At 56.4% G+C, this 27,940-nt stretch overlaps 1 protein-coding gene across 2 annotated transcripts; it reads left to right on the top strand.

Annotated features, from left to right (window-relative positions):
* Positions 1-633: 633 nt before the first annotated feature.
* Positions 634-27,895, top strand: DRAXIN (dorsal inhibitory axon guidance protein). Of its 2 annotated transcripts, none has more exons than XM_047728627.1 (7): positions 634-804; positions 12,878-13,338; positions 15,726-15,916; positions 17,055-17,166; positions 17,576-17,665; positions 19,232-19,321; positions 23,424-27,895. In XM_047728627.1, exons 2-7 carry the CDS (start codon positions 12,888-12,890, stop codon positions 23,534-23,536), a joined length of 1,047 nt encoding a protein of 348 aa, XP_047584583.1. In that variant the 5' UTR covers positions 634-804; positions 12,878-12,887; the 3' UTR covers positions 23,537-27,895. The 2 variants fall into 2 exon arrangements, with proteins under 2 accessions (XP_047584583.1, XP_047584585.1); XM_047728629.1 differs by lacking the exon at positions 634-804 and adding an exon at positions 1,226-1,301.
* The last annotated feature ends 45 nt before the right edge of the window (positions 27,896-27,940 follow it).

The raw sequence follows: 27,940 nt of genomic DNA, 5'->3' as shown, positions 1-27,940 counted from the left end.
GTTTGAAGATCCCCCTATACCCCACATTGAAGAGCGACCTCTCCCAGAACCCCGCCCCCCGCTCTGCGCACTTTCCGAGGCTACAAAGGCCCTGCGGTGCCCCGTCCCGCCTTCCTCGCACCGGGCATTTCTTCCATCCCATTTGACAGCCTGGGCGGAATAATCCTTTTGGGGACTGGCCGGCCCCTGCCCAGCCAGACGCTGCCGCAGCTGAGCGCACAGCTCTGATCCATTGTTGGGGTCCGCCAGGGACCCCCTGCCGCGACCCTTTGTCGCCCGCTCCCGGCAGGGCCGTTCCAGATGCGCCACTGCTGCCCGCGCCCCGCCCGTCCCACGCGCTCCGGGCAGCTCCGAGGCGGCTCTTACGCACCGGGAGGAGTAGGCCCGCCTCGCCCGGTGCCCGCACTGCCGCCCGACTGCGCCCGCCTTTGTCTGCCTCCTTTGTCTGCCCCGCGCCCTCGCGGCGGCGGCCGCTGCTAGGCCTCTGGGGAGCTGGCCCCGAAAGCCGAGCGCAGCTGGCGAGGGCGCGCTGGCCAGGAGCGCGTGGGACCCGGCCCGGCCAGGGGCTGCCCCTCAGCAGGGGGCTAGCCTTGCCCGCTCCAGCCGCCCCTCCCCCGAACCCCTCCCCGCGCGCCCGCCCCCTTCCCGCGCGCCCGCCCCCTCCCCTTTCCTCCAGCCCCACTCAGCCTGGGCACATCCTCCTGCCGCCCGCGCACCTCTCCGTGCGGTCCACGCTTCGCGGCTTGGCCCTCGGCTGCGCTCGGCTCCCGCAGGCGCTCGGCCCCCGCCCGGCCGGCCGGACAGGTAAGGCCTGGCCTTGGGCCCGCCCCTGGCCCCGCCCTCCCGCCTCACCTGGTAGCGGGCCGGGACAAAGGTGGGCTACCTGGTGCGCTTAGGGGCGGGGCGCGCTGGGGTCTGTGGCCAGAGGTGAGGATCCCGCTTTCTGCCCTGACCACCCCGCCTTCGGAGCCGTGGGTCCGTGTGTCCGCCGCCTCCGCTCCTCGCCGCGTCTCGGCTGAGCTCCAGGCTCTGCTCCCGGTTCTCCGCTTCAGCCCACCTTCCCGCCGGACGCTCACTTTTCTAAGCTCTGACTCTCTGCCTCGCGCGCGCCCTCGCCGCCCTCTCTGGGTCGAGGCGTCCTCCCGCTCTCCTCCTCGATTTCTCCCTCTGGGACCGCGTCTCTCTTTGTCTCTCTGTCTCTGAGTCTCTGGGTGGTCTTCAAGGCCGGAGAGTAGACTGGGGAGTCCACCACCGTTCGAAGAAGCTTCGAAAACTCCTTGAGCCCTGGACAGAGCTGGCAGGTGTGTTCTCCTGGCCCTTTCGAGGCTGCCGGGACGGGCTGGGGGGCGGCAAAGTATTTCTGGAAGAGGAGGTTCTGGGTGCGCCCCTACTGGTACTGCTGGTGGCCCCGCGCCTGGGCCGGTTCCGCGCGGTAGCAACCCCGACAGCCGGGGCTTCCTGCCCACTGGCTTTTTTCTGTTCGCACATCTGGGTCTCAGCCGCCTGCGGGAGCCAGGAGCCCAGATTTGAGACCAGGGGGCTCTTGGGTTTCCCGCCAAGTCTTCTTGCTTTCCTCCACTGGGTGTTTCCTTGGCCTTGGCCTCCGTCAGGTCTCCTGCCTGGCACACTTCTCCACGCTGTCTTCCTCCCGGCCTGTATGGCACGCCGAAGTGTCCCGGGGCGGGTTCAGCACCATCCCTCTGTGATCCAGGAGACAGAGGCCCCGGGAGTGATCTTGGACAAAGGAACGCATGTCGCTGAGCCTCAGTGTCCCCTTCATAAAACGGGGATAATAGTACCTACCTACAGGGACGTATGTTGGAACAGTAAAAAAGAGCAGATTGTATACCAGCTTGCTTGGGGGTCCTGGGAGAGGCCTCAGTCCCTGGCTGGGTTGGGAATGGGGGCGCCACAGCAAGGAGGAAATGGACCACCAATTCCAGCCTTAGAGATGCTGCAGAGAAATGGCACTGTGGCCCTTTCCCGCATGGAGGTCACAGTTGCAGCCCCGGGCCATTACAGTTTCCCGCTCTCATAGGCACTGCCCTCTCTTCTCCATCCTCCTCTCCACCTGTCCTAAAATCAGTTTAAAAATCAGGGTGAAAAGGGTCTCTGCTTCCCAAATGAGATGAGTGTCGCTGTGTCAATGTTGCCAACAGCTGGTCATTCATCATGAGGCATCCGTGAGACTCATTCCCAATTCTGAATCTCTGCCTTGCACTGATTTCTTTTTTAATGGCCCTGGCTCACAAGCCATTTCCTTTCCTCTGGGGGCATTGTCTTGCTGTATCCTGGACCTGCTGTGTAATTGCCCAGAGCCTCTGACCGTTATAGCATTCCTGTCCTCCTAACAGGTGACACACACGCAACACCCCCACCCCCAGGAGTCCAGCAGGGACAAGGGCCAAGTAGTTTCATGAGGGTCACTTCAGCGGAGGGAAACCTTCTCCTAGCCAGCAAGTTCTAGGCTTCCTTGGCTAAGTGCTGGTTTTCAGCCCCAGCCAGAGCTGGCAACCTGAGCCTTTCTCTTTAGAGAGGCAAGGGAAGGACTAGGGGCACAGGCGCACCCCATCCAGCCTCCGGCTCATGCTCCTGCATGGCAGATGGGTCCATCTTTGCAAGCCGGGACCCTCCTGCCATGTCTGCCTCCTCTGGCCATAGCTTTCCTCAGGAAAGCCAGCTCAGCAGCCCCTGCAATCCCGCAGAAATCTCCTCCAAGCCGCCTTGCCCTTCACCCACTTTCTCTGCGTCCTCCTCACTGCTCAATCCACCCCCTCTCCCCAGCCCTAAATCCTGCAAATGCTCCCTGTTACACTCAGTTAAGGACTCTACCTGCCTCCCACAATACTCTCGTTTGCATCTTGGGTTTCAGCCACTGCGGAGGGCTGAGCATCTCCAGGCTGACTTCCTCCGAGCTTTTGCTAGGGCTCTTCCCTCCATCAGGAATGTCTCCCCTGCCCTGCATTCAGTCGAAGGCTGCCCTCCTTGCAGGCCAAGGTTAGCTGTCCCTTCTCATGGGAAGCCCTCCTGCTCCCCACTTGCCTCCCTGTCTCTCTTGGGGTCTGCCCTTCCCTGGGGCAGGGCTGGGTCCTATTTCATTTGTGGTCCCAGTACACAGAGTAGGTGCCCTGGGCACATGTGTTCTATCAGCTGGAACGCTGGTCACGGGGTTAGGAGTGAACTGAGAATTGCAAGCCACAGGTTATCCAGGGTTGGCCATAGCCGGGAAGGTTGGCGGGGGAGCAAGCCACCTGGGTACCAGGGGAAAATCCCTCTGGTACCAGGGGCTCTTCATCCTTCTGGAAGATGAGGATGATTTTGGTGCCCGGTTATAGACAGGGAAGTGATCGCCCAAGCCCCGCAGAATGGGTTTGAATCCCTGCTGTTGGCCTCCTCACCATTTGACCTGGAGAGAGTTGCTCCACTGGTTCAGGCAGAAATGTGGGGAAGCGGGAATTTGCATGCTGGCCTCCCTGATTCTACAGCCTGGAAAGAACAGGAGCTCCCTCCAGAGAGGGGTCCTGGGCATGTTCCCAAGAGTGGGTGACATACGAGCATCCTTATTCTGTCCTTTTCAGGTGACACCTGCCTCCCTGGCTGCCCCAGCCCCTCTGACCATCTTCGGCCAGCCCTTCCTCTTGAGTGGGCCGTTCGGCCACCAGAGCACAGGCCTTCTCCAGGAAGGACGTAGGAGGGCAGCTGAGCCCTTGCCGCTAGAGGCCCTGCCCCTCACCCCTGCCAGGTCCCAGCTTTGGCCACTCTCCGTACCACAACGCCATGGTCTGGCACTGACTATCTGGTACTCAACACCGGACTGGGGGGGGGGGGCGGCGGACAAGGCCCCTGCTGGAATCCAGACCTGTTTAGATGGAGTCATTGCAGAAAGTACGTTTTTTGAGGCTCTCTCTGCGCCAGGCTCTGGCTTACGGCCCCCCACATACGCCATCCTTGAGAGTCCCAGCACCCACATTGGTATGGGTCCCTGAGGGTAGCATGAAGAATGGCCAAAGACCCTGCCTTTGGAGTCAGATAACCATGAGTTCAAGTCCCAGCTCTACCACTTTCTCTACCGTGTGACCTTGGGCAAGTCCCACAAAGCTTTGCCCTGATACTGAGTCCTTTTTGCCCACTTCAAAGGGCTGAATTAGATAATGGGCATAAAGCTCTGGGCCCTGATTAGTACATGGCCCATACAGGATGCTCAAGCAACACATTCCTCTTTCACATGTGAGACTGAAGCCCAGAAAGGTTAATTGCCTTGCCCAGGGTCACTCAGCTATAAAGTGCCGGTGCCAGGATTCATCCCCAGGCTTGCCTGACACCAGGTGTCTTCCCACTCCACACTGGCCTCTGCCAGAGCCAACAGCAAGCATTTTGTCACTTGATGATTAAGTGGTGGGTCTGCCCAGACAGCAAAGTGGTGTTAAATTGTCTGGGTACCAAGATAATGAAGTTTGGGGAAGAGGGGCGCCAGGGGATTGCTTGGTGGTGGTGGTGGGGAGTGGTAGCTACATATAATGTAGCAGGAGGCAGGATTTGGACTCAGGAGGTGGGCATGGGACACTGGGAGCCTCTGGGAGGGGGGCTCCTCAGCCCCCCAACTCAACACCCCTATGTAGGTTTTTTGAGGTGTGAGGCCTTAGGGGGGTTGCCAATTCCCAAGGTTAGGGTTGGAAACAATGTAAACAGATGGGGCCGCCCCTGTGGGGAAGCCAAACCTCATTTGCCAAGACAATGGTCCTGTCCAGGCAGGCCGGGGCCTGTCCTGCCCCACCCCACGGAAACCATCGATCACCCCACTGAGGACTGAGGACATGGCCACCTGCGCTTGCCCCCCTACACACACAGGCACAGATGCACAAATGCTTCCAGGACCAACCCCACTCCCCCGCCTCCACTGGCCACCCACTCCCTCTCTCCCTTTCCCTGTGACAACCAGGGCTGCTGCTTATTTTGCCCTTACTGGGGACTGCTCACTTTATATACCTTTACGTCTCCTCCTCCGTACAAGGCCTGGCATTTTACAGAAGAAACTGAGGCCCAGAGAGGTTCGTTGACTTGCCCAAGGTCACACAGCTCTTCCCGCTCCACTCCATGGACCCCTCCCACGGCTCCGCTTCATGGATTTATGCTGCCCTCTGTGTTTGAATCAGTTCTAGTTACGTCTGGGCCTTGATCTGTCCTTTTTTTTTTTTTTTTTTTTTTTGAGAACGAGAATGAGAGAGAGAGAGCGCGCATGAGAAGGGGTAGGGTCAGAGGGAGAAGCAGACTCCACACAGAGCAGGGATCCTGGTGGGGGACTCGATCCCAGGATTCCAGGATCATGACCTGCACTGAAGGCAGTTGCTTAACCAACTGAACCGCCTAGGGCCCCTAAGGCCTTGCTCTTTCGTTAGACCTGCGGCCTCTCCACCTGGTCAGAGTGGGGACGCCTGGAGCACAGGGGACTGTGTCTTTGCCCGTAGACTAAAAACCCCCTCCAGCAAAGGATATGTTTTCCCCGTGTTCTGGGAACTTCCAAGGCCCAATCTGGAACTCTCCTATCGGGTTGGGAAACCCCTAAGGGCATCACTGGATCTGCCCCTTTAGACGGCAGATTTCCTTGGGTCCAGGGCTGAGGGCTCCATGTGGGCAGGAGTGGTGTCTCTCTTATCAGCCTAGGAGTCCTCTCTCCTAGTCTTCCAAGGCAAGACGTGGATCTCCCCCATCACACTGGGAGCTCCCTAGGGCCCGACCTAGTGTCCCCACTCAGACCAGCAATTATCGGAGCAGAGACCAGGTCTCCTCCTTCAGACTGGACCAGGCTGACGTGACATCTAGGTCCCACACCCAGAGGGGCTCAGCAAGTGGTGACCCCCTGGTGTCCCTCTCCCCACAGCCTTCATTACAGAGAAAGCACCCGATGCTCAGCCGCTGGGGCTTCACGGGTTAAGATACCGCATCCTCTGCATGAGGCCAGATTGGCTTAAAGTCCTCTGGAAGGGTAGGTGGGGTTCTGGCTCTTCTGATGCCCCTTCCTATCCACCAGGGAGAGGGGCAGGGACTAGCTCAAGACTGTCAAGGCCTCAGAACATCAGTGAGCACCCCCCAGGGCAGCACCCCAGTAGTGAGCTCCTCTTTGCTGCCTTCTACCCCATACGCACTACTTGGGTTCCATGCATACAGGAATCTCCTCCCCCCCCCCCCCCATACACACAGCACACAGAAATACTGATTTCCTAAATAATCTTATGTCGTGACAGGCTGATAATCCCATTTCACAGACAGGGACATCATGACTCATGAGGAGGTCTGATGGTGGGAGTAGCTAGAGGGGTGAAGTCTTGTCCCAAAATGCCTTGGGAAGAGCCCAGCCCAGGAATTTAAAAGCCACCTGCCCCCCCCCCCCCAACCCAATCTAGGCTATAATGGTTTTGATTGAACGAGCAAAATTACCCATTTTCCAGCCCTGGGGGAGTCAGCTCCCTGTAAAGAAGACAGGAATCTGCTCCCATGAGCTCTAAGACCCCCCAGCCAAAGCTCCAGCTTGGGCAGCCCTATTGTTCTAAGAGCAGAAGAGCAGAAGGAGGGCCTGGGGATGGCCCCCTCCATTCTCCACTTCCAGTCCTTCCAGGAAGCCACCAGCCTGGGGAGGAGGAGGCACCAGAGGGAGGAGTCAGGCAGATGGGTTCCAAGTTAGGACATTCCTAAAATCTTCATGGACATATGGGAACATAGAACCAGAGATGATTCTTGCATCGAACAAAATCTGTCCTAAACATTACTGAGCCAGGCTTCCAGTCCTGTAGTCACTCCCAGGTCTCCCAGGCTGGGGGTGTCAAGAGGCTGGGAGTAGGTGAGAGCTCTTTATTTTTTAAGTTTTTATTGATTTATTTGGCAGAAACAGAGAGAGCACAAGCAGGGGGAAGGTCAGGGAGAGAGGGAGAAGCAGGCTCTCGGCCAAGCAGGGAGCACGATGTGGGACTTGATCCCAGGATCCTGGGATCATGACTGAGCTGAAGGCAGCCGCTTAACCAACTGAGCCACACAGGTGCCCGAAGACCTTTCTATATATTGAGGAGTTCATCTCTTGTCCATTGGATAGGTTGCAAAAATGTCCCCCAAAGAGTTTTAATTAAGCTTTAGAGGCAGTAATCACATTTGTTCTTCTGAGCATAAGGCAGAGAATGTTTTGGTGAAAAGCAGGAGCAGAGACACAAGGGCAGCGGGGGGGGGGGGGGGGGGGGGGGGGCGGAGGGACTCGGAGGCTGCTGCTCTGAAGAGCAGAATCATCCCAAAGAGAACACTGTGTTGGCCCCAGGGTGGATCCCAGCAGCTCTGGGGGTTAGGGTCCCACTGGTGCCCTTTAGAGAGATGGACAGAAAGATGGACAGGGCTCCTCCAAGAACAAGAGAGAGGGAAGGCCAGCCCTGGCATGGGGTTGTTACCATATGATTGTGCTTTAATTTTTAGCATGCGCCAATATGTCCTCTGAGTTCACGCTGCTCAGGAGATGGTCCTAGACCCTGGGTCCCTACTCCAGATCCTGGAGGATATCACCTGTCACTGCTCCCCACAGGGGCTGTCAGTTAGATAGGCAGGCAGATGGAGAAGGCTTGTCACTCCGGTGGGTCGTAAATTCCCAGGCTTCCGAGGCAGACAAGACCCTTAGGACACCCAACTTGTGACCAGTGGTCTTTTTCTTCCACTCCCCTCACCCCAACTTTTTTGAGCAGTGCAAATCATTCCCCATGGAATCTTATTCATAATCCCAACCCATCAAACCGAGAAAGGGAGTGTCCTATGAACAGAGTCCCCCCACCACCCCCACTGAGAATCTTTTCCTGGAATCAATTTTCTCTGTCTCAGGTAGACACAACTTCAAGCTCTCCTAAGCAGTCAGCCCCCTACGTAGACATGCCAGGTGACAACCTTATGCCCTCCGATTTACAATCCTGCCTTAAAGCAAATCAGTGAGAAAAAAAGAACTCATCCCCAGTGATACGATGGCATGGAGTGGATGTGGTCTGCACTTGTCCCCAGAAGGCTGGGCCTCTAACTGGCTTCATGGGTCACATCCAGAGAATCCCAGAGTGGGTACATAAGTAGGTGCAAATGGTCACAGTTCTTCTTTGAAACTGTTCCCCTTGCATCCTGGGGACAGTCTTCAATGACCCAGGAGAAGCCCGAGTTGTGATCGCGCCGTGCTTGCATTCACATCTGAGCAGAGAAGGCGTTTGAGAGCGTCTGCTGTTTTTGTTCCAGAATAGTTGGCTTTCAGAATAATTTAAAATATATTTTTAAAATGAGACGTTAAAAATGGAACATCTAAAGGACCCCTGAAACATCTCTACCAAATGTGGGGGCTCCAATGTGTTGTTTTCCCGCGTGAGGAGGAGATGCAAAGTCAGGGAGAGGGGTTCTTGGGCCAAGTCCTCCCAGCGGGTGGTTGTCTGGCTCACAGCCTGGACTGAGCTCCACACTCCTCAGCTCCATCAGAGCATCACTGATATTCCTGGCCCAGATCCCCAGCAGCCAGCCCTCCTCCCATCCCCATCTAGCTCCCCGCTACTCCCCGCCCCCAACCCACCATCCCCCAACCCACCGCGCCGAGTGAGCTGATCAACAAGGTAGGAATGTGAGTCCTACAGCTGTCCTGGGATGCCCAGTGGCAGCCCAGCAACACAGTTGTTGGCCAGGCATGTGGGGCAGGAGTCCCCCTAGTCTCCCAGCCCCCACATGCCAGGGTGTTGGTGGGGGAGGGGCTCAGGAATCAAAGCCAACTCCAGGCTCAATTAATTGCCTTCATTTGCACGTGCAGCCTTTGGATGGGGACAGTTCACAAGTCAACTATCCCCAGCATGCAGGGACAGCTTCAGGACATGTCAGCTCTTTCCCCTCTGTCCCCAGCCGCCAGTGCCCGGTCCCCTTCTTGGGCCCTGACTGCACTCACAGCAATAACCAGCTATGAGGGGGAGGCAGGGGACCCCTGATGAAGCTTAGTGCACGGGCAGTGGCGTGAAGGACCGTCCCGAGTGCATCCTGAGTGGCATCATCTTGGATGTGTGACTGAGCAACCCTGCCCCAGAGTGTCCGCTTCCTCGTTGTAAAAAACATGGAAAATGGTGTGCTGTGTAGGGCAGCGGAGAGGACTCCATAAGAAGTGGGTGAGATCAGCATGTAGAGCCGAGTTTCCCCAGGAAGCGGAGACTCCGAAGATTACTGTTTCCTTTTGTTTTGTTTTGCTTTTAATGAGTCACTTAGATCTCAGTTATGAGAGGACCGAGGGCCACCTCTGGGCTGTGGACGGTCTTGATGCCCCTTGACAACTCTCATCCAGGCTGCGGGGGAGGCGGTGAGACCCAGGCCCAGAAGAGACTTTGTGAGCGAGCAAGCCACAGGCAGAAGCATCCAGGGCTGACGGGGCTGGGGGAGGCGGGCACCTGCTGCCCCTTTCTGCCTGGATGCCTGGCGCTTTGTGACACTGCCTCCAGCCGGCTTCCAGAGTGACAGAAATGGATTGGAGCCCTTTATCGCTGTGGATCCCGGGCACGACTTCTGTAGCATCCCACGTGTGCTGAGTGGCGCTTTGCCAGGCTGGCATCTTGGCTGCGGGGTCGGGCCAAGATCCTCATACAAACCCTGCGGGCTTGGAGAGAGGGCTCCGTGTAGTCCCGGGGCAAAGTGGTGCCAGGATCCCAGCCCTCACTCCAGCAATCTTTCTCAAACCCACACACACAGACACACGCATGCACATGCGTGCACTTGTGCACACACACGCACACACACCACCACCACCACGCCCTGAGAATTTATGATCTCCCACTCGGCTCTCAGTTTGTGCTCAGTCTGCTTCCATCCCGACCCAGAGTTAGTGCCTGTTATTTGCAGGGTCCTATAGATGTGATAGGAACAGAGAGAAGGGGATGGAGTCCCCTAGGATCTGTGGACCCCATCAGAGTCTTTTTTTTTTTTTTTTTTAAATGGCTGATTGCCCCAGCAGAAGGCACGGGCGGTCTTCAAGAGCTGGGCAAATCTGTGTGGGAGCACTTATAACTGGGGGACTGATGAGACTTCCTGGGGGAGAGGACATTTGGGGTGGACCCCAGAGGATGGGCAGGATTTGGACAGAGAGAGATGGGGGTGGAGAGAAGAGGTTGTTTCAGGCAGAGGGAACAGCCCAAGTGAGAGCAGAGACAGGAAAGAAGGGTGTGTTCGGGGCTCAGGAAATAGTCTCTATTGGCTGTAAAGGGGAGGAAAAAGTCAAGGTTGCGAAATCAGGTCGGGGCTACATTACACAAGGTCTTAAGTGCCAAGGTCAGGAGACCATGGTTGAATGGGAAGGCAAAAGGGAGCCAAGGACAGTTTTAAGCAGGTGAGGGTCAGGGTCAGAGGAATCTGTCAGCAGTATGGGCTGGTCTGGGACAGGACAGTGCTGAGAGAGGGAGAGAGGGACGGTTCCCCGTGGGTCCATCCGCACTGCACCCTGAAATCCCCTTCTGCTGGCCCCAGGCAGGCTTGTGCATGATTTGTGGGGTGCAAAGGGAGGGAACAAATATGGTCCTGAAATTCATTGGGATACGTTAAACAGACCCACAGCCATTGGAAGTCTTGGCAACAGGGTGTCAGTGAGAGAGAGAGAGAGAGATGGCAAAGGGTGGGCTCATGTTGCCTGAGGGTGTGGGATGGGCCTCCTCTCCGGGTTTCTGCAGAGTAGGGGGTGTCCTCAGTGCTCAGACCGCTCAGACCTCGGCTCTCCGAGTCACTGGCTAGCTTCCTGCCAAGCACGCTGCCCATATAGGCCCGCAGTCCTGCCCACCCCTCCTCCTGAGCCAGCCTCCCCGGCCCCTTCCTGACCTGCCTCGCTGACTCCCACCTCGGGAGAGGGGATTCCAAAGCTTCCCTCCCCTGAGGCCGCTCTGTGAGCTTCTCCCGGGCTATTGTCCCTGCGAGACAGAAGGGCTGGGCCGGGCGGGGACCGCATTCCACACAGCCTCCAAGCCTTTCTCAGCCACAGGGAGAGCGAAGTCTGGCCAACACCAGTCTGGAGAGTGGCCCGCATCTGCCTCAGGCCTGGAAACCCTCTTTGAGGGGTTTCCGGGAGCAGAACAATACTTGACTGACAGGCCTTTAGAATGGGCCCCTCCTCTCTCCCAGCTGCCTCAGGAGCTTGGAGCAGCAGGCCTGGCCTGGCCGCCTGAGCTGGGCCTCCAGGGCCCTCATTAGGGAAAGGCTGGAGGTGAGGCTGAGGGGGCAGAACCAGCTCATGGCCCGTGAGGCGGCCAAGACAGCGGGGCCAGGACTGCCTGGTGTCCGGTCCTCAGAGCAGAAGGCTGTGTGATGAGATGGGAGCTGTCACGCCAAGCCACCCCACGGTGCCACTCTCCCAGAACGTGCAGGCAGCTCCCAACGTGTGAGGGAATATGACAGACTCTCTCAGCCCATGGTTCTAGAAAGAGCAGAGCTGAGGGCAGTGGTGGGGACAAGGCCTGGGCCTCGCAGGGGACCAGCACACTCCAGGCTGGGAGGAAGGGGGAACAGGCAAGGTGGGAGGAGCTATTCCCCACCCCGCCCTCTGGTCCCCCTTCTCCTCAGAGTGGGTCAGCCTGGCAGGGCCCCAGCCTCCCTGTCCCACCCACCCTCCCCACCCATTCCCAGGGCCTCACTGGGCATTGGCTAAAGGTGAACCTGGTATGGGTGCAGGGGGGTGGTGAGGTGAGGGAGAGGACTGGAGGGAGAGATCCTAGGAGTTATCATGGGCCCACCAACCTTTCCTCTGCCCTGCATGATCCCATGGCCACAAATCACAAGGAAATGTTTGTGTAAGCCCCCTTTCCAGCTTAATGGGACACATAGGAGGCCCGGGGAGGCCATAAAAATGCAATCAGCCAGCTAACCTGGTGCTGAGCTTGTCCGGACGCCGTGAGACTGGTGCAGGGTGGGGGTCGTGGGGGAGGGCTGCAGGGGGTGGTCTCCGGACTTCAGTAGCCTTCCCACCCACCCCCAGCCACAGGACTCATGAGCCTTATCTCTGAGGTCCTCCGGGACATCGAGGGTCGCTCCCTCCTCCCATAGGAGGATACCCCACTTCTGATGGGGAATGGGGGGGTGACCCTGAGGTTAGGTCAGGGTCAGCTCACCCGCTACCCCACCTGCCGGAGGCAGAGCCAGGCTTCCAGAGTTCTGCAGCCCCAGCAGGGACAGGGCTGGATCAGAACCTGCCAGGCCCTTAGAGGGAAAGAAAGCAGTGAGGACAGGACTGGGCTGTCTGGGTAGCTGCGAGGCAGGTCCAGAGCACAGACACAGCAATGCCAGTTCATTTCTGCTGCAGGAAACACTAGGAACCACCTTGGATGCTTGTCGGAAAGACAAAGTGACATAAATTCCCATGAAGCACCAATAAAGCTGATTCCTGCCTGGGGCCCATACTCAGGGGGCTGTTCTGTTTGTTTGAATTTACGCTTTGAGTCAACCTCCGGGATGACAGTCCTGTTTCTCGTTCTGGGGTACTTGGCAAAGGGCAGAGGTGTGTACAGAGAAAGGGATTCTAGACTCATCTGGAACTGGGTGCTGCTCACACTATTTAAACCAGGGCTCTCCAGCCTTAGCAGTGTGGTCTCTCCAGTCCAACAACTCACTATGCTGGGGCCATCCTGTGCACTCGGGGGTGCCCAGCAGCATCCCTGGGCCCAGGCCCTGGAATCAGAAGCACCGCCCTGCTGTGGCAACCAAAAATGTCTCCAGGCATTGCTAGATGTCCCCTCGGGGCAAAGTCGCCCTCCGTCCCTGTCGATAGACACTGGGCTCTAATAATGTGGGCAAGGGGACTTGGAAGTAGGGAAGCAGAAGAGGAGGAGGGCTCCTGGGCTGTCTACTCACGGTGCTACTTTTCTTCCAGACCAGAGCTCATGGCTGGGCCCAGCACCCACATGGTTCCTATGCTGTTCCTCACCCTTCTGGTGCTCCTGGAGCTGAGCCTGGCAGGCTCCCTGGGACCTGGAACCTCTGCTCGGAACCTCCCTGAGAATCACATCGACCTCCAGGAGCCAGCACTGTGGATGCCTCCAGCCAGCCACCACCGCCGGCGGGGCCTGGGCAAGAAGGAGCGGGGCCCAGGCATGCCTGGCCAGGCCCAGGACGGAACTGTGGTCTCCACCACCAGGCAGGCCTCCAGGCTGCCAGAGGCAAAGGAGCTCCTGCCTGGGCAGAGTCCTGCAGGCCTGGTGCAGGACAAGGAGCTGTTCCTGGGGTTGGTGCTACCCTACCCTGAGAAGGAGAACCAGTCTCCTGGGTCAGAGAGGGTCAAGAAACGCAGCAGGGAGCACAAGAGACGCAGGGAGAGGTTGAAACTGCACAGAGGTAGCCGGAGGTCTGCAAGGGGGTGGGGTCCTGCCCCGGAAGGGAGGGGTAGGGGGATGGGGGAAGGTCATACCCAAATGACCAAGGGGGCTCTCCCAGCAGGAGGGGGAGACCATGAGGGAAGTGTGAGAACCCTGGGAAGATATTCAGAGCCCCCAAAGAGGGCAGGCAGTGAGCCCCCAGAAGTGGGGAGGGGTCTCTCAAAAGTCAGAATGATCTGGGAAGAGGAAGGAGCTGGGAGAAGCCTGGTGGTAGAGCGTGGGAGGAGAGGGATACACAGATGTCGAAGCTCCATCTTCACAATGAACAATCCTCCTAAATCAGGAAGTTCTACCTTGGGTCTGACCTGAATCCAGCCCACGATGAGCCCTGAATGGAGATGCACTCCTTCGGTGCCCTCCAAGCACATCCCTTAACCAACTCTGAAGCCCAGAGCGGGGGCCAAGCATTTAGACCCTGATGCTGGGTCTGCCCAAGTTCAGGTTGTGACTCTACCACTTCTTGGCCGTGTGCCCTGTGCAAGTCACCTTTCTGTGCCTCAGTTTCTCCCTCTGCAAAATGAGGATAATGGCCCCATCTACCTCCGGGGCCGATTCATAGATGATTTAGATGCTTAGAATGGTGCCTGGCAGGCATCAGGGGCAATGAGCATAACTAATTCTCAACTTGCTCTTGACGTGGGAATCGCCGGCCCCTGACCCGGATGCAGATGACCCAGGGAGAGACGTGGTGTCCTTATCCCTCCTGTCTCTGCCCTGCGTGTCTCTTGAGGTGCTCCCCAGCAGCCCTGCTCACCTTCTTTTAGGTCTCCCCACAACCCCAAATCCCTGTGAGGGCCCTGCTGTCCCTGGCCCCAGCTGCCCCCTCCCTTTGCCCACTCAGTCCTTGAACAAACACACCCCAGCCACTCTGTCCACGTGGCTCCTCCTGTCTCCCCCTGCCCCAAGGCTACCAGGCAACCTCGGCTTCAGGTGACCAGACAGCCTCCAGGGGCAGACCAAGTTTCACAAACGTGGGACAGGTATTCTGTAGGAGGAGAGTGATAGAGACTCAGGCCCCCCGTCTCTTGCATCAGTAGGGGCTTGCTTCTCTGCCAGGCCTCCTGAGACCTCCCCCCAAGGTGGACAGAACCCAGTTGAGAGACCCCAGCTTAGACTCAGCCTCCCACCCCTGGAGGTCAGTGTCAGGTTGGAGAGGGAACGCTGGTATCCCCAAGGCAGGAACTCATCCTGGCTCAGCCCCAGACCCCAGCTCCGTCAAGCCAAGGGGGCCCTCCGAAGGGAGTCAGCGTGTTGGGTGCATGGAGGAGGGGACAATGGAGGTCTAGAAGCCAGGCCCAGCCCTGCTAACTTGCTGTGGAGCTCCGGTTGCCTGAGCCCCAGTTTCCTCTTCTATAAAACGAATGGAGTGGATTCAGTGGTCCCTAAGTCCCCTTTCTACTCTCTGCGGTTAGTTTCTGGAGGGTGAGGTGGCCCCAACGGACCCAACCAATCTTAAAGTCAGATCTTGCCTGAGAAAAAGAGTCAAGGATGAGCTCGGGTCCCCCAGCTTCTCTCAAAGTCTCTTTGCTCTGATCACCCCAACCCTGTACACTCTGTCCCCCTCACACTTAACCTACCCCAACGACCATGGGTCTTGGAAGGCAGCATTAGTTGTTAAAAAGCATTGGCTTTGCACTCAGATGGACCTGGGTTTGAATCCAGGCTCTGTTGTCTGCTAGCTGTGTGTTCTGAGGCAAGTTGCCTAACCTCTCCGTGCTTTAGTTTCCTCCCCTGTAGATGAAACTGAAGGAGCACCCATGTCCTAAGAGTTCCTACGATGGTTAGATGAAATAATGCTTGTAGGGCAGGACCCAGCATGTGACAAGGACCCAGTACACAGCAGGTACTTAATAAAAAGGGGGATGATTATCACCACATAGGAAGACTCATTTATACATGATAAGCTGTAGCTCTTACCTTCTCAGTCTTCTCCCCTACTGCAATGCCTCTTAGCCTCATCACGTTACGCCCCTCCTCAAACTTCACCTCTGCCAGGAAGCCTCCTGTGGTTAATCCCACTAGTTTCCATTTGTTGCACCCCTGGCTGCACCCACCAACCCGGACTTGAACTTGCGAGAACATTGCTCTAGAGAGAGAATCCTTGGGCTGTCCCCTCAGCAACACCACAAGTTCATTCAAGACATTCCCTCCCTCCTCTTTCCTGCCAACCTGAGTCCCCCATTTCCACCTCCCCAGGAAGGGAGCAGCAGGAATGTTGGCTGCGCCAATGGCTTTTCCCATGGTCCCTGCCACCTCCTTGCTTGGCGTTGGAAACGTGAGTTTTGCTGTGGGCTGACCCAGGATGGTGAGCAATAAAGCCCCTATGTGTCCCCCTCCGTGTCTCAGGCCGAGCCGTGGTCCGAGGTCCTAGCTCCCTGATGAAGAAGGCAGAGCCCCCCAAAGACCAGGCACTGGATGCCACGATGGAGGAGTCCTCCACCGGCCTGGCCCCCACCAACCTCTACCTAACCACTTTTGAGGCAGCACCTGCCACAGAAGAGTCCCTGATCCTGCCTGTCACATCCCTGTGGCCCCAGGTAAGGGGCCCCAGAACAGCCTCGGAGTATATGCAGGGAGACTGAGGCCAGGGGGTGGGAGGGAGTTGGTTGAGGCCATCGAACCAGGTCTCTTGATGCCCGTCCAGGTCGGGTGCACCCCAGCAGACACTGTCCAGGAGAATGTGGTCCTAGGGGCTCACTCCAGGGGCAGCAGGGAGGCGAGGACCCTCTCTGCACAGTGACTCTCCATGGAAAAGAGCCGGGACCTCGGGAAAATTTTCATACAGACCCAACAGTCCAGAGAAGAAAAATTTTTAAGACCATGTCCCTGGGACGCCTGGGTGGCTCAGTTGGTAAAGCATCTGCCTTCATCTCAGGTCCTGATCCTAGGGTCCAGGGATTGAGCCCTGCATTGGGCTCCCTGCTCAGCGGGGATCCTGTTTCTACCACTCCCTCTGCCCCTGCCTCCTGCTCCTGTGCACGTGCTCTTTCTGTCTCATATGAATAAATGAAAAATCAACAAGATGTGCATCCTTCTTCGGCCCCTTTTGAGCCTTTGAATATTTTCCAAATAAAATTATTGAAGATCAATAAAGTATATGTATAGAAGAAGTCAGACTTTTTAAGCAGTAGGTCATCCTCACTCCCTTTTGGGTCTTATACCCCCTCTTGAGATTCTTTTTTTTTTTTTTCTAAGTCATCTCTACACCCAATGTGGGGCTCGAACTTACAACCCCGAGATCAAGAGTCACAGGCTCCACTGACCGAGCCAGCCAGGCGCCCCACACCCAGGCCCCGCCTGTGTCTGATGAAAGCTGGGGACCATCTCCAAGGAATACACGGTGTCTCATGCTGTCCGAGGCACCCCAGAAGCTGCTCGGTTGAGAACCCTGCCCTAGAAGATGCCTTTATTGCCTATGTCTTACCATGTGCTGATCCAGCCCTGAGACCTCTGGCCAGGGCTGTGAGTCCAGCTAAGCTATGGTCTCAGGGTGCCACAGAAAGCTAGTAATTTTGCAGGGGAGAGAAGGGACATCAGGGAAGTGAGTGGCTTGGCTTCATCCAACTCCCCCGGCTCCTGAGGAGTCCCTCCTTTGCCCTCTGGATCCGGGTCCCACATTTCCGCTCCCACCGGTTGGGAGCTCCAACCTCATTCCTCTTCGTGCCCCTTCTGCAGGCTCAGCCCAGGCCTGATGGGGAGGTGATGCCCACGCTGGACATGGCCTTGTTCGACTGGACCGATTATGAAGACTTAAAACCCGAAGTCTGGCCCTCGGCTAAGAAGAAAGGTATGTCTACCTCCCCTGCCACCCCCATGCCTGGGCTCCCTTCCCTCCCCACCCTCTGTTGTGACGGGGCGGCGCTGGGGGAGACCAGTGAGCCCAGCCTGACCTACAGATGTCCAGAGTGGAAAGGCATGGAGTCTAACCCGGGATTGACACCCAGGACGCCAATGCCATTCTCAAGTGCTAATCGAGGGCCAAATGTTTTCCTCAACCAACTCATTTTACCCTGAAAAACAATCTGTTGGGTCTATCCTGCTGTTGATCCCATTTTAGAGAGGAGAAGACTAAGGCAGAGAGAGAGGTAGAGAGTCTCATCCACAGCACACAGCGCGAGTGGCTGTATGAGCCCCGGTGCTCAGTCCCTCTGCTCTGCTGGGCGTCAGCTTCTGATGACACATCTTCTTGTCCCCAGAGAAACACCGGGGTAAATTCTCCAGCGACGGTAATGAGACATCACCCGCTGAAGGGGAGCCATGCGACCATCACCAAGATTGCCTGCCAGGTACCCAAGCAGCACCCAGGATCAGGGCAGGAGGCTGGTGCAGGGGGGTGGGGGGAAGAGCCCGCACAGGGGTGAGAGCCTTTGGGGGAGGACAAATGATAACAATCAGGGCTACCCCTCTACTGAGACTTGATGTTCTACTGTAGTAAATCTTCATAGCAACCCAGAGAAAGGGCCCCTCTCATCCCCAGGGTTCAGGCAAGGAAATCGAGCCTCAGAGAGCCTAAGTGTCTTGGCTGAGGTCATACAGCAAGGAGCTAACTCAAACCTGGGTCTGTGTGGTTCTCCACCCCAGCCCTATGCTGTCTCAAGTCAGGATCAGCCCTCACTCAACTTCTTCCTCTTAACACCTGTTTGGGCTTAATTCTGTCCTTGTCCCCTTATGACACCGTGGGGCCTCATAGGGGGCTGGGGGGCGGGGGGGAATGCCATCATCACATCCTCCCTGTAGAGCAGCTGTGCCCATCATACAGTTTATAAACAAGGAGCCTGACGTTGGGACTAATGTCTCAAACTGCTGGCCCTTGTTGGGTCAGTTTAGACCCCCGGAAAGTGGATACCGAGGCGGGGTTCCAAGGGCAGAAGGTTTATTCTGGGGGAAGTGGGAAGGCCTGTGAATGGCAAAAGTGGGGAGGAAGCAGGAATGGACCCAGAAACCTGGGATGCAATCTCAGCCAGCCCGGTTGGGGAGCTCCGGAGCAGGATGGCCTGCTGATGGAGGTCACACTGGGCAGGACTGGCCAGGCCCTGGTCCCCATGCTAGGGGTGTTGGGCTGCTGGGGAACCAGGGTGCCATCAGCCCAGCCCTAAAGGTGCTCACTGCTGTCCTCACCTCCGGACAGCATAGGGCTGCGGCAGAGGGGGGAGGCCAGGGGAGACCCAAGCGGCCACAGTGCCATGCTTGTTAGTCCAGCGGCCGGAATATTTCACAGAACAGCAACCAAAGAAGCAGTTTTGCACTGTTTAAGGCAGACCACCAGCTCCTGGACAGGTTGCTTCCTCTCCAAACCATTGTTTTCACCCTGAGCAGAAAGAAAAGTCTTGAATTTGGGCCAACTGGACAGTCACCCTAGGAGCTGGCCAGGTCTGTGCGGGGGAAAACCCGGTCCTCAGGCCTCCCTGGGGCATCCTTCGGGCCCTCCTGCTGCTCCCCTGGGCCTTCAGTTTCCCCATCTGTCAAAGAAGACGCTGGCGGCAATGATCCCCGAGGCCCCTCCCAGCTCCAAGCTGATTACTTACACACACACACACACACACACACACACACTGCTCTGCCCCCTCTCCCTGGGAGGCCAGCCTACACTGCCTTCGCTCGGCCATGATCTATCAATTACCCATCTGGGGCAGCTGGGGTCTCTGCCACCGGCCCCCCCCGGGCGGGGGGCCCTGGCCATGATATCCATTGGTGGTCCCAGCAGGGAGCCTTGGGCACCAGATGGCCCACCCTGCCAGGGCACGGCCCCGCCACAGAGATGATGGATCTCCTGTCCGGCGGGACTGTGTGCACGTCGGTGGGAGGGTCCGGGCAGCCGGCTGAGCCTGACCGTAGGCTTGCTGTGCCGGCAGGCACCTGCTGTGAGCTGCGAGAGCATCTCTGCACGCCCCACAACCGTGGCCTTAACAACAAATGCTTTGATGACTGCATGTGCATGGAAGGTAAGCCCGCGCTCTCCAGGGAGGGGGTCCCCCGTGCTCCAGAGCCAGTAAACCCCTGCTCCTCCAAGCTGGATCTGCACAGAAAGGAGGCCAAGACTTCCCAGTGGAGGGTGAGCCCAGGGGCCGATGGCAGAGCAGAGGGTGGCAGGATCCCTCGGGAGCAGAAGACGCGAGCAAGAACAGCTTTGCTCGGTGCCTTCCAATCTGTGAACTCATTTAGTCTCGATTCCTGGCATCGTTTCTCAGATTTGCTTTTCTCACCTCTTGAAATACAAGCTGGCACGCTCTCCTAGGATCTGGGGGTGGGAGGAGGGAGGAGAGGAGCACATCTCTTTAAATAAGATCAAATCTGAGAAGGCTGGTACCCCAGACTTCTACCCCAGGGTAGGCATTCCAAGTGTGAGAATGAGGGGTGGGGCTATCCCAGCCCAGTCATGGCCGGGGCGGGGCTGGGGGGGTGCGGGTGCACTTGGCCATCTCCATCCTTAACTATTCTGACCTCCCACCTGCAACGGGCATGTCCTCCTGCCCAGGTGTGCCCAGCGTGCCAGGCTCTGTGCCCAGCACTTCATTCCCCTTATCTCCAATAATCGTCACAACCATCCTGAGAAAGGAGTTCCTACCACCCCCATTTCACACCTGGACGCACTGAGGCACAGAGAGGTTAAGCGACTTGCCCATACTCACACAGCTAGCAAAGTTGGGGAATACTTTTAATTTTATATTCCAAAAAACTTCAGATATTCATGTTTGAAATAAGGAGCCTCCATTTCCCATCACTCAGTTTCAATACTTACCAGCTCACTGCCAGTCTGGGCTGCCTCTCCCCCACTCAGTTCGCCATTCCAGTATGATTTTGAAGCAACTCTGGGGAGTTTGCCAATCATTCATCTGTGAATATTTCAGTATATATCTCTAAAAGATAAGTACTCTCTGAAAAATAAAATACCGGTCGCCTGGGTGACTTAGTCGGCTCAGCGTCCGACTCTTGATTTCATGCTCTCAGGGTCGTGGGATCGAACCCCATGTGGGAATCCGTGCTGAGTGTGGAGTCTGCTTGGGATTCTCTCTCTCTCCTCCCCCTTCCCTGCCCCTCCCCACTGCTCGCACACACAGTCTCTCTCTCAAGGAAAACAAGCCAACACACACGAACAGTAATTACTCAATATCATTCAGTAGCTAATTGTTTTCTCACACGCCCTGAGTTGGAGAATTTGGTCTTGGTCCTTCTATTAGCCATCCTAAGATATGAGCCCTGTTTTTGCTCCTAAGAGCCTCAAAAATTATCTGCTGCGAAAGCAGTAAAGCTATTTGGGCCTAGTCAGTCAAGAAATATTTACTGAGTGATCACGATGTGTCTGGTACCGTTCTGGAGACTGGAGATTCAGCGGCGAAGGGAACAGGCAAACCGCCCCCCACCCTGGATTCCATTCTAGTGAGATGTGCAGATAGTAAGCAAATCAGGAGATGAGATGTCTTTTTTTATTTTTATTTTTATTTATTTATTTGACAGAGATCACAAGTAGGCAGAGAGGCAGGTAGAGAGAGAGGAAGGGAAGCAGGCTCCCTGCTGAGCAGAGAACCCGATGCGGGGCTCAATCCCAGGACCCTGAGATCATGACCTGAGCCAAAGGCAGAGGCTTTAACCCACTGAGCCATCCAGGCGCCCCGGAGATGAGATGTCTTTAGAAAGAAATAAGGGCTGTAACGAGAATCAGGGAAGTCTGATGAGAAATCCAGGCTGTTTTAGAAAGATTGGACAGGAGGGGACAGCAGAACCAGCCAGCTGAGGATAGGGCTGCGGAGAAGGAGGGAGAGCCCCAGGCAAGAAGCAGAGCAGAGGCCCAGAGCTCAGGTAGGAATAGAGCTGGCATGTTTAAGTGGGCCTGGCACACAGTGGCCAGCAAAGAAGGTGGCCTCGGGGCCGGTGGGGAGAAGCTGACAGGGAGGATCACACAGGGCTCTGTCAGCTTCGTTTGATTTATAATTGGAAGTCACAGGCAGGTTTTAAACTGGAGAGTGACATGGTCCAGCTGTAGGACTCTTGGGGGGCAGGAGTGGAGACAGAGAGGTGAGGGGATGGAAGTGGGCAGGGTTGAGAGGGGCAGGAGATGCTGGAAAACTACCTTCTGTTACCTGTGTGCAGGGTTGGGGCCCCATTTCACAGAGTAGGAGACTGAGGTGTGGAGTGGGCCAGAGGGCACTCTAGTCCACAGGGTCCAGAACAGTGCTGAGGCCCAATCACAGTCCTTGGCCTCCAGGTCCAACCCTGGTGCCCAGGCGAGGCGGGTGTGGCCCTACTGAGTCCAGGAATCCTTCCTCTTTCCTCCCCTGGACCTTGGTTGGGAGGGGTGCAGCTTTCCAGGCACCCAAAAGATATATCTGCGCCCAAAGCCACATCTGTTCATTTCCTCTAATCCCTCTGGCCGTCCCCGATCCTGGAGGAAACTCTTGCCTCCTCCCTGGAGACTCAGGCTCCATAAAAAGAAGAAGAAGAAGAAGAAGAAGAAGAAGGAGGAGGAGGAGGAGGAGGGGGAGGGGGAGGGGGAGGGGGAGGGGGAGGGGGAGGAGGAGGAGGAGGAGGAGGAGGAGGAGGAGGAGGAGGAGGAGGAGGAGAAGGAGGAGAAGAAGAAGGAGGAGGAGAAGAAGAAAAAGAAGAACGAGAAGAAGAAGAAGAAGAAGAAGAAGAATGGAAATGACAACTCAGGCAGCTCCTTAAAGCTGGTCCAGGAGGACGTTGGTCACCAAGATGCCACACTTGAGGGATCTAGGTGATGCCAGGAACCCTCAGGAGGAGCAAGAGTCCAGAGGACTCCTGAGGGCCCAGGGCTGAAGTCTGGCAGTCAAGGCTAGCCTGGGTTGTAGAGGGTTCTGGAAGGGCTTCTGCAGGAACCAGGCACTCCTGCTCATGAATCCCCTGCCCCTTTCCAAGTGTCACTTGTGTGACCTCAGGACTGGATGCCTAGTGACCCAGTTGTAAATTCTAGGCCCCTAAGCACAAACTTCACAGCATTTCCTTTATTCTCTTGGTAGTGATAGAAGTGAATCTTCAAGCAGCAATGTCCCATCTTCCTGGGACCCTGAGACCAACTCCTAACCCGAACTGTAGGGATTGCTCAAGCCACACTCACATCTCTTGCCCCCACCACCAAGAGGAGGTGGCCTTCTGAGGCCTCAAATGAAAAATACATCCACCCATGTATCTCAGGGGATGCCTGTGGTCATGACAGAGAGAGCTTCAGCTCTGAAACCCACCCACTGGTAGGCCACAAGGGCCACACAGACTTTGGTTTGAGTGGTCAGGGAGGGTCTCTGAGACCTGAAGGCCACAAAGGAGCCAGCGATGTAAAGAGCTGGGGAAGAGAGTTTGGCTGAGAGAAAAGCAAGTGCAAAGGCCCTGAGGCAGAACATGGGTGGGTATTGAGGAAAAGCAAGAAGACTGAGTGTGGCTGGAGCTCATGAAGAGGAGAGTAGGAAGTGAAGAGGGCAGACAGGAGGCAGGTCCACGTCCCAGGGGGTCTTGTAAGCCAGAGTAGGAAGTTTGGATTTCCTTTTGAGGACAAGGGGGAGCCACAGGTTTTATAGGGGAGAGCAGAATCTGCATTCCTTCACAAATTTTTTTTAGGAGATCCTTTTTTTTCCCCCTAAGCAGTGTCGGGTTTACAGAAATGTGGCACAGAAAACACTGTTCTCCTACGCCCTCTTCCCCTGCACGGTTCCTCTGCTATCACTTGCACTATTTGGTTCGGTTTTTACAATGGAGGAACCAACGTTGACAAAGTCCATAATCTGCATTCGCATTCAGTCTCTGCCCTGTGCATTCCGCGGGTTTTGATAAATGCATGGTAACAGGTATCCACCATTACAGTATCACACAGAGTAGTCTGGGGGCCCTGAACAGCCCCTGTGCTCCGTCTGTCCATCCTTCCCTTCTCCCCCAACGATCGCCTTTTTGAAGCCCATTCAGGCTGCCCTGGGTGGGTTGCAGGGCAGCGTAGGGTGGTGGTGAGAGGGTGCAGGGAGTCCCAGAGGGCTCAAGGAAGGAAGGGGAGGAGGGCCCCGGCGGTGGGCACTCCTGACCCCCTTGCCTCTCTTCGCTCAGGGTTGCGCTGCTACGCCAAATTCCACAGGAACCGCAGGGTCATGCGGAGGAAGGGGCGCTGCGTGGAGCCCGAGACGGCCAACAGCGACCAGGGATCCTTCATCAACGTCTAGCGGCTCTGCGGGGGAGGCGCCTCCCCACCGGCCGCGCGGGGGTTCGGAGAAGCCGGGCGATTTGTTGAGAACTAGCAGTGGGAGATCAGGTGGGGCACGGGATGACCGAGGCTGCAGGCTCGAGCTCGGGACCCTCAGCCCCGGAAGGGGAGCCCCGGGCGTGCTGCCCCCGCCCGGGCGCCGAACTGCCGCACACCTGCGCCCACCTCCCCGCCCCCGGAGGACCCGCACCGCCTGCGCCTCCCGGTGGCCCGGTGCTCCGCGGATGGCAATGTCGGGAGTGCCCTCTACTGCCCAACCTCCGCACTGCAACCGCTTCAAGTCCAAGAACGAAGAGACTTCTGAGCGCCTTGAAAGGGAAACTCCGGGAGAGAGACAGAGAATCCCAGGAGATGCGTGCGGAGCACCTGTATGTACCAGGCGCTGTGCTAAATGCGTGCCATGCGTTATCTCATTTAGTTACCACAGTGACCTTTCAAAGGATGCATTACTACCCATTTACCAGTGAGGAAACGGAGGCAGAGTTGGTTAGGACTTGTCCAGGGTCCCAGATGGATGCCCCTCAAAACTTAACCTGTGTAAGAACCCCTGGGATCTGGCTAGAATGCAGAGTCTGGTGGGGTCGCTTCTGCATTTCTAACAAGCTCTGGGGGGCATGCTGCCGCTGGGGAAGCCCCCTGGGAGCACCCAGGTCCTAGGGAGGAAATGCCGGAGCTGGGATCTGCACCTGGGCCAAGCCTGTCGGGTTCCTGGGCCCACATCCTTGCCTCTCCACAACCACAGACTTATTCCAGGTTCTCCATGGCCTTCAGTGAGAGAGAAACGTTCCCTGGGAGTTCCTTTCACGGTGGTGAGATCTGCAGTTACGGGCTGTTCCCTTCCCTCCCTGGCCAAAGTTGTATCATCTTTACAAACAAAGTATGCATTAAGCCCCTGCTTGCTGGGAAGGAATGATTTGGGAAGATTGGCCGCTGCCCTCTGGGAGCTGGTAATATGAGACGCGATGTGTTTGGAAGAAGCGACAGTGCTGTTCCTTCTACTTTGGTGGCTCTGCTCATGCAGTCCCAGGACACACACTTTGACATTACCCCGATCGCTTCCTTAGTTTCTGTAGTTCATGCCCTTCGAGAATTGAATGCTGATGTGGGCTCAAAAAAATACACGCATTGTGCATGTGCGCCCATTTTGCATACTGCCATAGTGGCTTCCAGGCCTCCCACAGACCGGCTCTAGACCGCCCCCTCCATCCCACACTTCTGCAGCAGAGCCTCCTGACGCACTGGCGCACCTTTGAGTTCAGGTGTTGTCTGAAACTAACTGGCCCCCACAAGCTAGACCCACCACGATGCCCACCCAGAACATCTGCCCCAGCAGATCGGGCTCTAAGGGCCACTTCAGGAGCCACTTAAACCCCCCCACCCACCTCACCTGGCACCTCACTCCTGGTCAGCCCTCTGGTCCAGGGCAAACCAGGTTGCAAACGACAAAAGCCTTCCCCGTCCAAATTCCTCTCTGGCCTGGATGCCTGCCGGGGGGACCACACCCGCGATGCCAGGGCTGTTTACTCCATTGGGAAAATCAGTCAGGGTCAGGGGTCTGGCACCAAGCAAAGCAGACGGATCAAAGAGAAACGAAATATCCTTGCTCACGTCTCCTTAGTCAAGTTCTATGGGCAAAGGAATCTTAGGGGTGAAGGTGGGGCAGGGGATGAAAGAGATCAAAGCCGGCTGTTTGGAAATCAAACCCCCCAGCGGTTTTGTCTAAGACTGCACCAGAAAACACCCATGCCATGTTTTTCACTGGGGGTGGCTGATTTGAGATTGTGCTAGAACCCTAAGGGCGTAGGCTGCAGGCAAGAAACACAGCATTGCTTAAGTCTGGGGGGTAGCAGCTCAGATGGCCCTAGGGCCTCAGCCATGGAAAGCACAGAAGGTCGGGACAAAGCTGAAAGGCTCCATGGAACAATCCCTGTCTAGCAGGGGAGTTCCACGTTTGGACCTTCAGGGCCTAGCTCTTTGCCCCAGCTACCTTCATTTTGAGGTCGCAAAGGTAGACGGTCACAAAAGCTCCTAACCCCGGAGCTGGGGATCCCGAAGCGCCCCCTCAGTGTTTAACAAACCTCTCTGCTCCCGGAAGTTCTGCCTTAATTCTGTCTTAGATTTCCTTGGCTAGTACGGAAGTCAATACCCACCAATCCAGGATTCAGCAAACGTTTACCGTAAGGGCAGGTAAATGTTTTTGGCTGTGTTCTCATAAAACTACTGATGGATGCTCAGGCGTGAGTTGCGTATCACGTTCACATCTCGCAAACTACTATCCTTCCTTTGGTGTTTTAAAACCCATTTCTAAACGTAAAAACCTCTCTTAACTTGCAGATTACCCCAAAACAGGTGGCGATTTGGATTTGACCCATGGGCCATAGTTTGCAGATTCCTGCTCTAGTCCACTGGGCTCAAACCTGGCTGCACGTTAGAATAATTTAGGGAACTTTCAAAGGTACTGATGATGGCCCAGGTAGAGGTGATGGTTTCATTGTTCTGGGTTGTGTCTGGGCATCATGTGTGTTCAAGGCTCCCCCAGACGACTCCAATGTACAGCTGGGCATGAACTCTGCCCTCGTGCTCCGACCATGGGAATGCCACTAGTGACAAACCGCCTGTTCCACCTCTCACCACCGTGGTGACCTTAGGCAAGTTACTTTTTTTTAATTTCTTCATCTGTAAAATGGGAATAATGGCTCTCCTGTCATAGGGATGTTGTGAGAAGTAAACATAAAATCCTCATAGCATGTTTAGAACAGTGCCAGGCACAGAATAAGCTCTCAGTGTTGGCTGATTTGTTTTCTAGGATAATTTTAGTAGGTGGTCTGTTCTGTGACAATGATCCATCAAAGTCATGGTTTAGGCTCCATCCCCGGGAACCCTGGGGCCAGGAGATGCTCCTTTAGAAAAGAGAGAGTGGAGTTCTGGGGTCAGAGAAGTTTGGAAAACTGTTCTGGGCTCAGCCTGAGGCAGCAGGTTCCGATCCGGGGTGCAGAGGCAGAGCAGGAGGAGGGGTAAGTGCCCTTGGTGTGGGGTGGGATTCATGAGTTTCAAAAAAATACTACCGGAGGGAGAGCTGAGCAGGAGGCCAAGTGGAAACCAGTAGCTGCTGGGCGGGAGGCCTGTGCCCTCCTGCATTCCTTCTGCAGAGTCGCACACCATTCCCCAGAGTTTTGCTCGGTTCCCACGGGACTCCTTTTTGGGATTCGTCCGGCCATGTCAAGAGCGGCTCCCAAGCCTGCTGGGAACGGGCTGAGGGGCACAGGACATGAGAGCCGAGCCTCATGGGAAAGTGACAGCTTCGCTTGCCCCTTGAGGGGTGATGAAACCCCAAGTCAAATCCCAAAGCCACGACCCCTTCCACCGCTGAGATGGATCCTTACTCGAAGCCATATTCACCCCACCCAATAAAATCTACTCTTGAGAGGGTGGGCGCACAGCTCCCTGGGATGGGATCTGTCTTGCAGCAGGAGAGGCAGAACTGCAAGGAACGTGTTGATAAGACAACAGAACAGCAGGGAAAGTGGGTGCTGGGAGGGACACTGAAGGAGCCAGGAAAGCAAACCATGTAGGGCTTCGTGGGCCTGGCACCATCACCTCTGGGAGGACCTTTCCTCTCATGGGGGACAGGAATGCATGTGTGCCTGTGTATGTGTGTGCATGTGTGTGTGCGTGTGTGTGTCAGGGAGGGGGCAGCAGGAATTGACTTGCAAAACCAAGGAATTTCATTGCAGGGAGCATGTTTTCTGAATTCTAAGTCAGGACAGGTAGTCTGATCCAGCTTCTTCTGGGTGCACAAGGCTTCCTAGTCCCTCCTTCCGCAGAGTGTGCTCCTGGACCAGCAGCAGGGAGGGCATCACCGAGGAGTTCAGCAGGAATGCCAGGTCCCAGGGCCCGACCCTGATCTGCTGAACCAGAATGGGGGGTGCAGCCACCTGGGTTTTACCGAGTCCCCAGGCCGTTCTTGGGCACAATCAAGTTTGAGAGACCCAGGTCTAGGATTCCTAAGAGGAAACAGAAAAGTTGGACGGTCAGGGACTTTACCTTCAGGTGTGAGTTGGCAAATCTGAGATTGAGTTTGCCTGGTTCATAACCAGCAGTGACGGACTCCCAGGCTTAAGGCCCCGGCCCCTGGGCTGGGAGTGGCCTGTTTTCAGGGGAAATCAACTGGAGCCCCTGGACTGGCCCCACCACAGTCATTGGCTTTTCTGACTCTTGGGAACTTCCTCTATAAAGTGTGGGGCAGCAGGGGGAGGGGGGTGCTATGCCCTTGTAGTCCTGTGACGGCGTGTTGCATGTGCTCTCTTGAGCTGTAAATAAAGAGCTGATGGTTAATTAGCTGCCTTCGTGTTTCCGTCTGCCT

Source organism: Lutra lutra, chromosome 4 (assembly GCF_902655055.1).
Source record: "Lutra lutra chromosome 4, mLutLut1.2, whole genome shotgun sequence".
NCBI classification, from domain to species: Eukaryota; Metazoa; Chordata; class Mammalia; order Carnivora; family Mustelidae; genus Lutra; species Lutra lutra.
The sequence above is the reverse complement of the archived record's forward strand: the minus strand, read 5'-3'. Positions and strand labels throughout refer to the sequence as shown.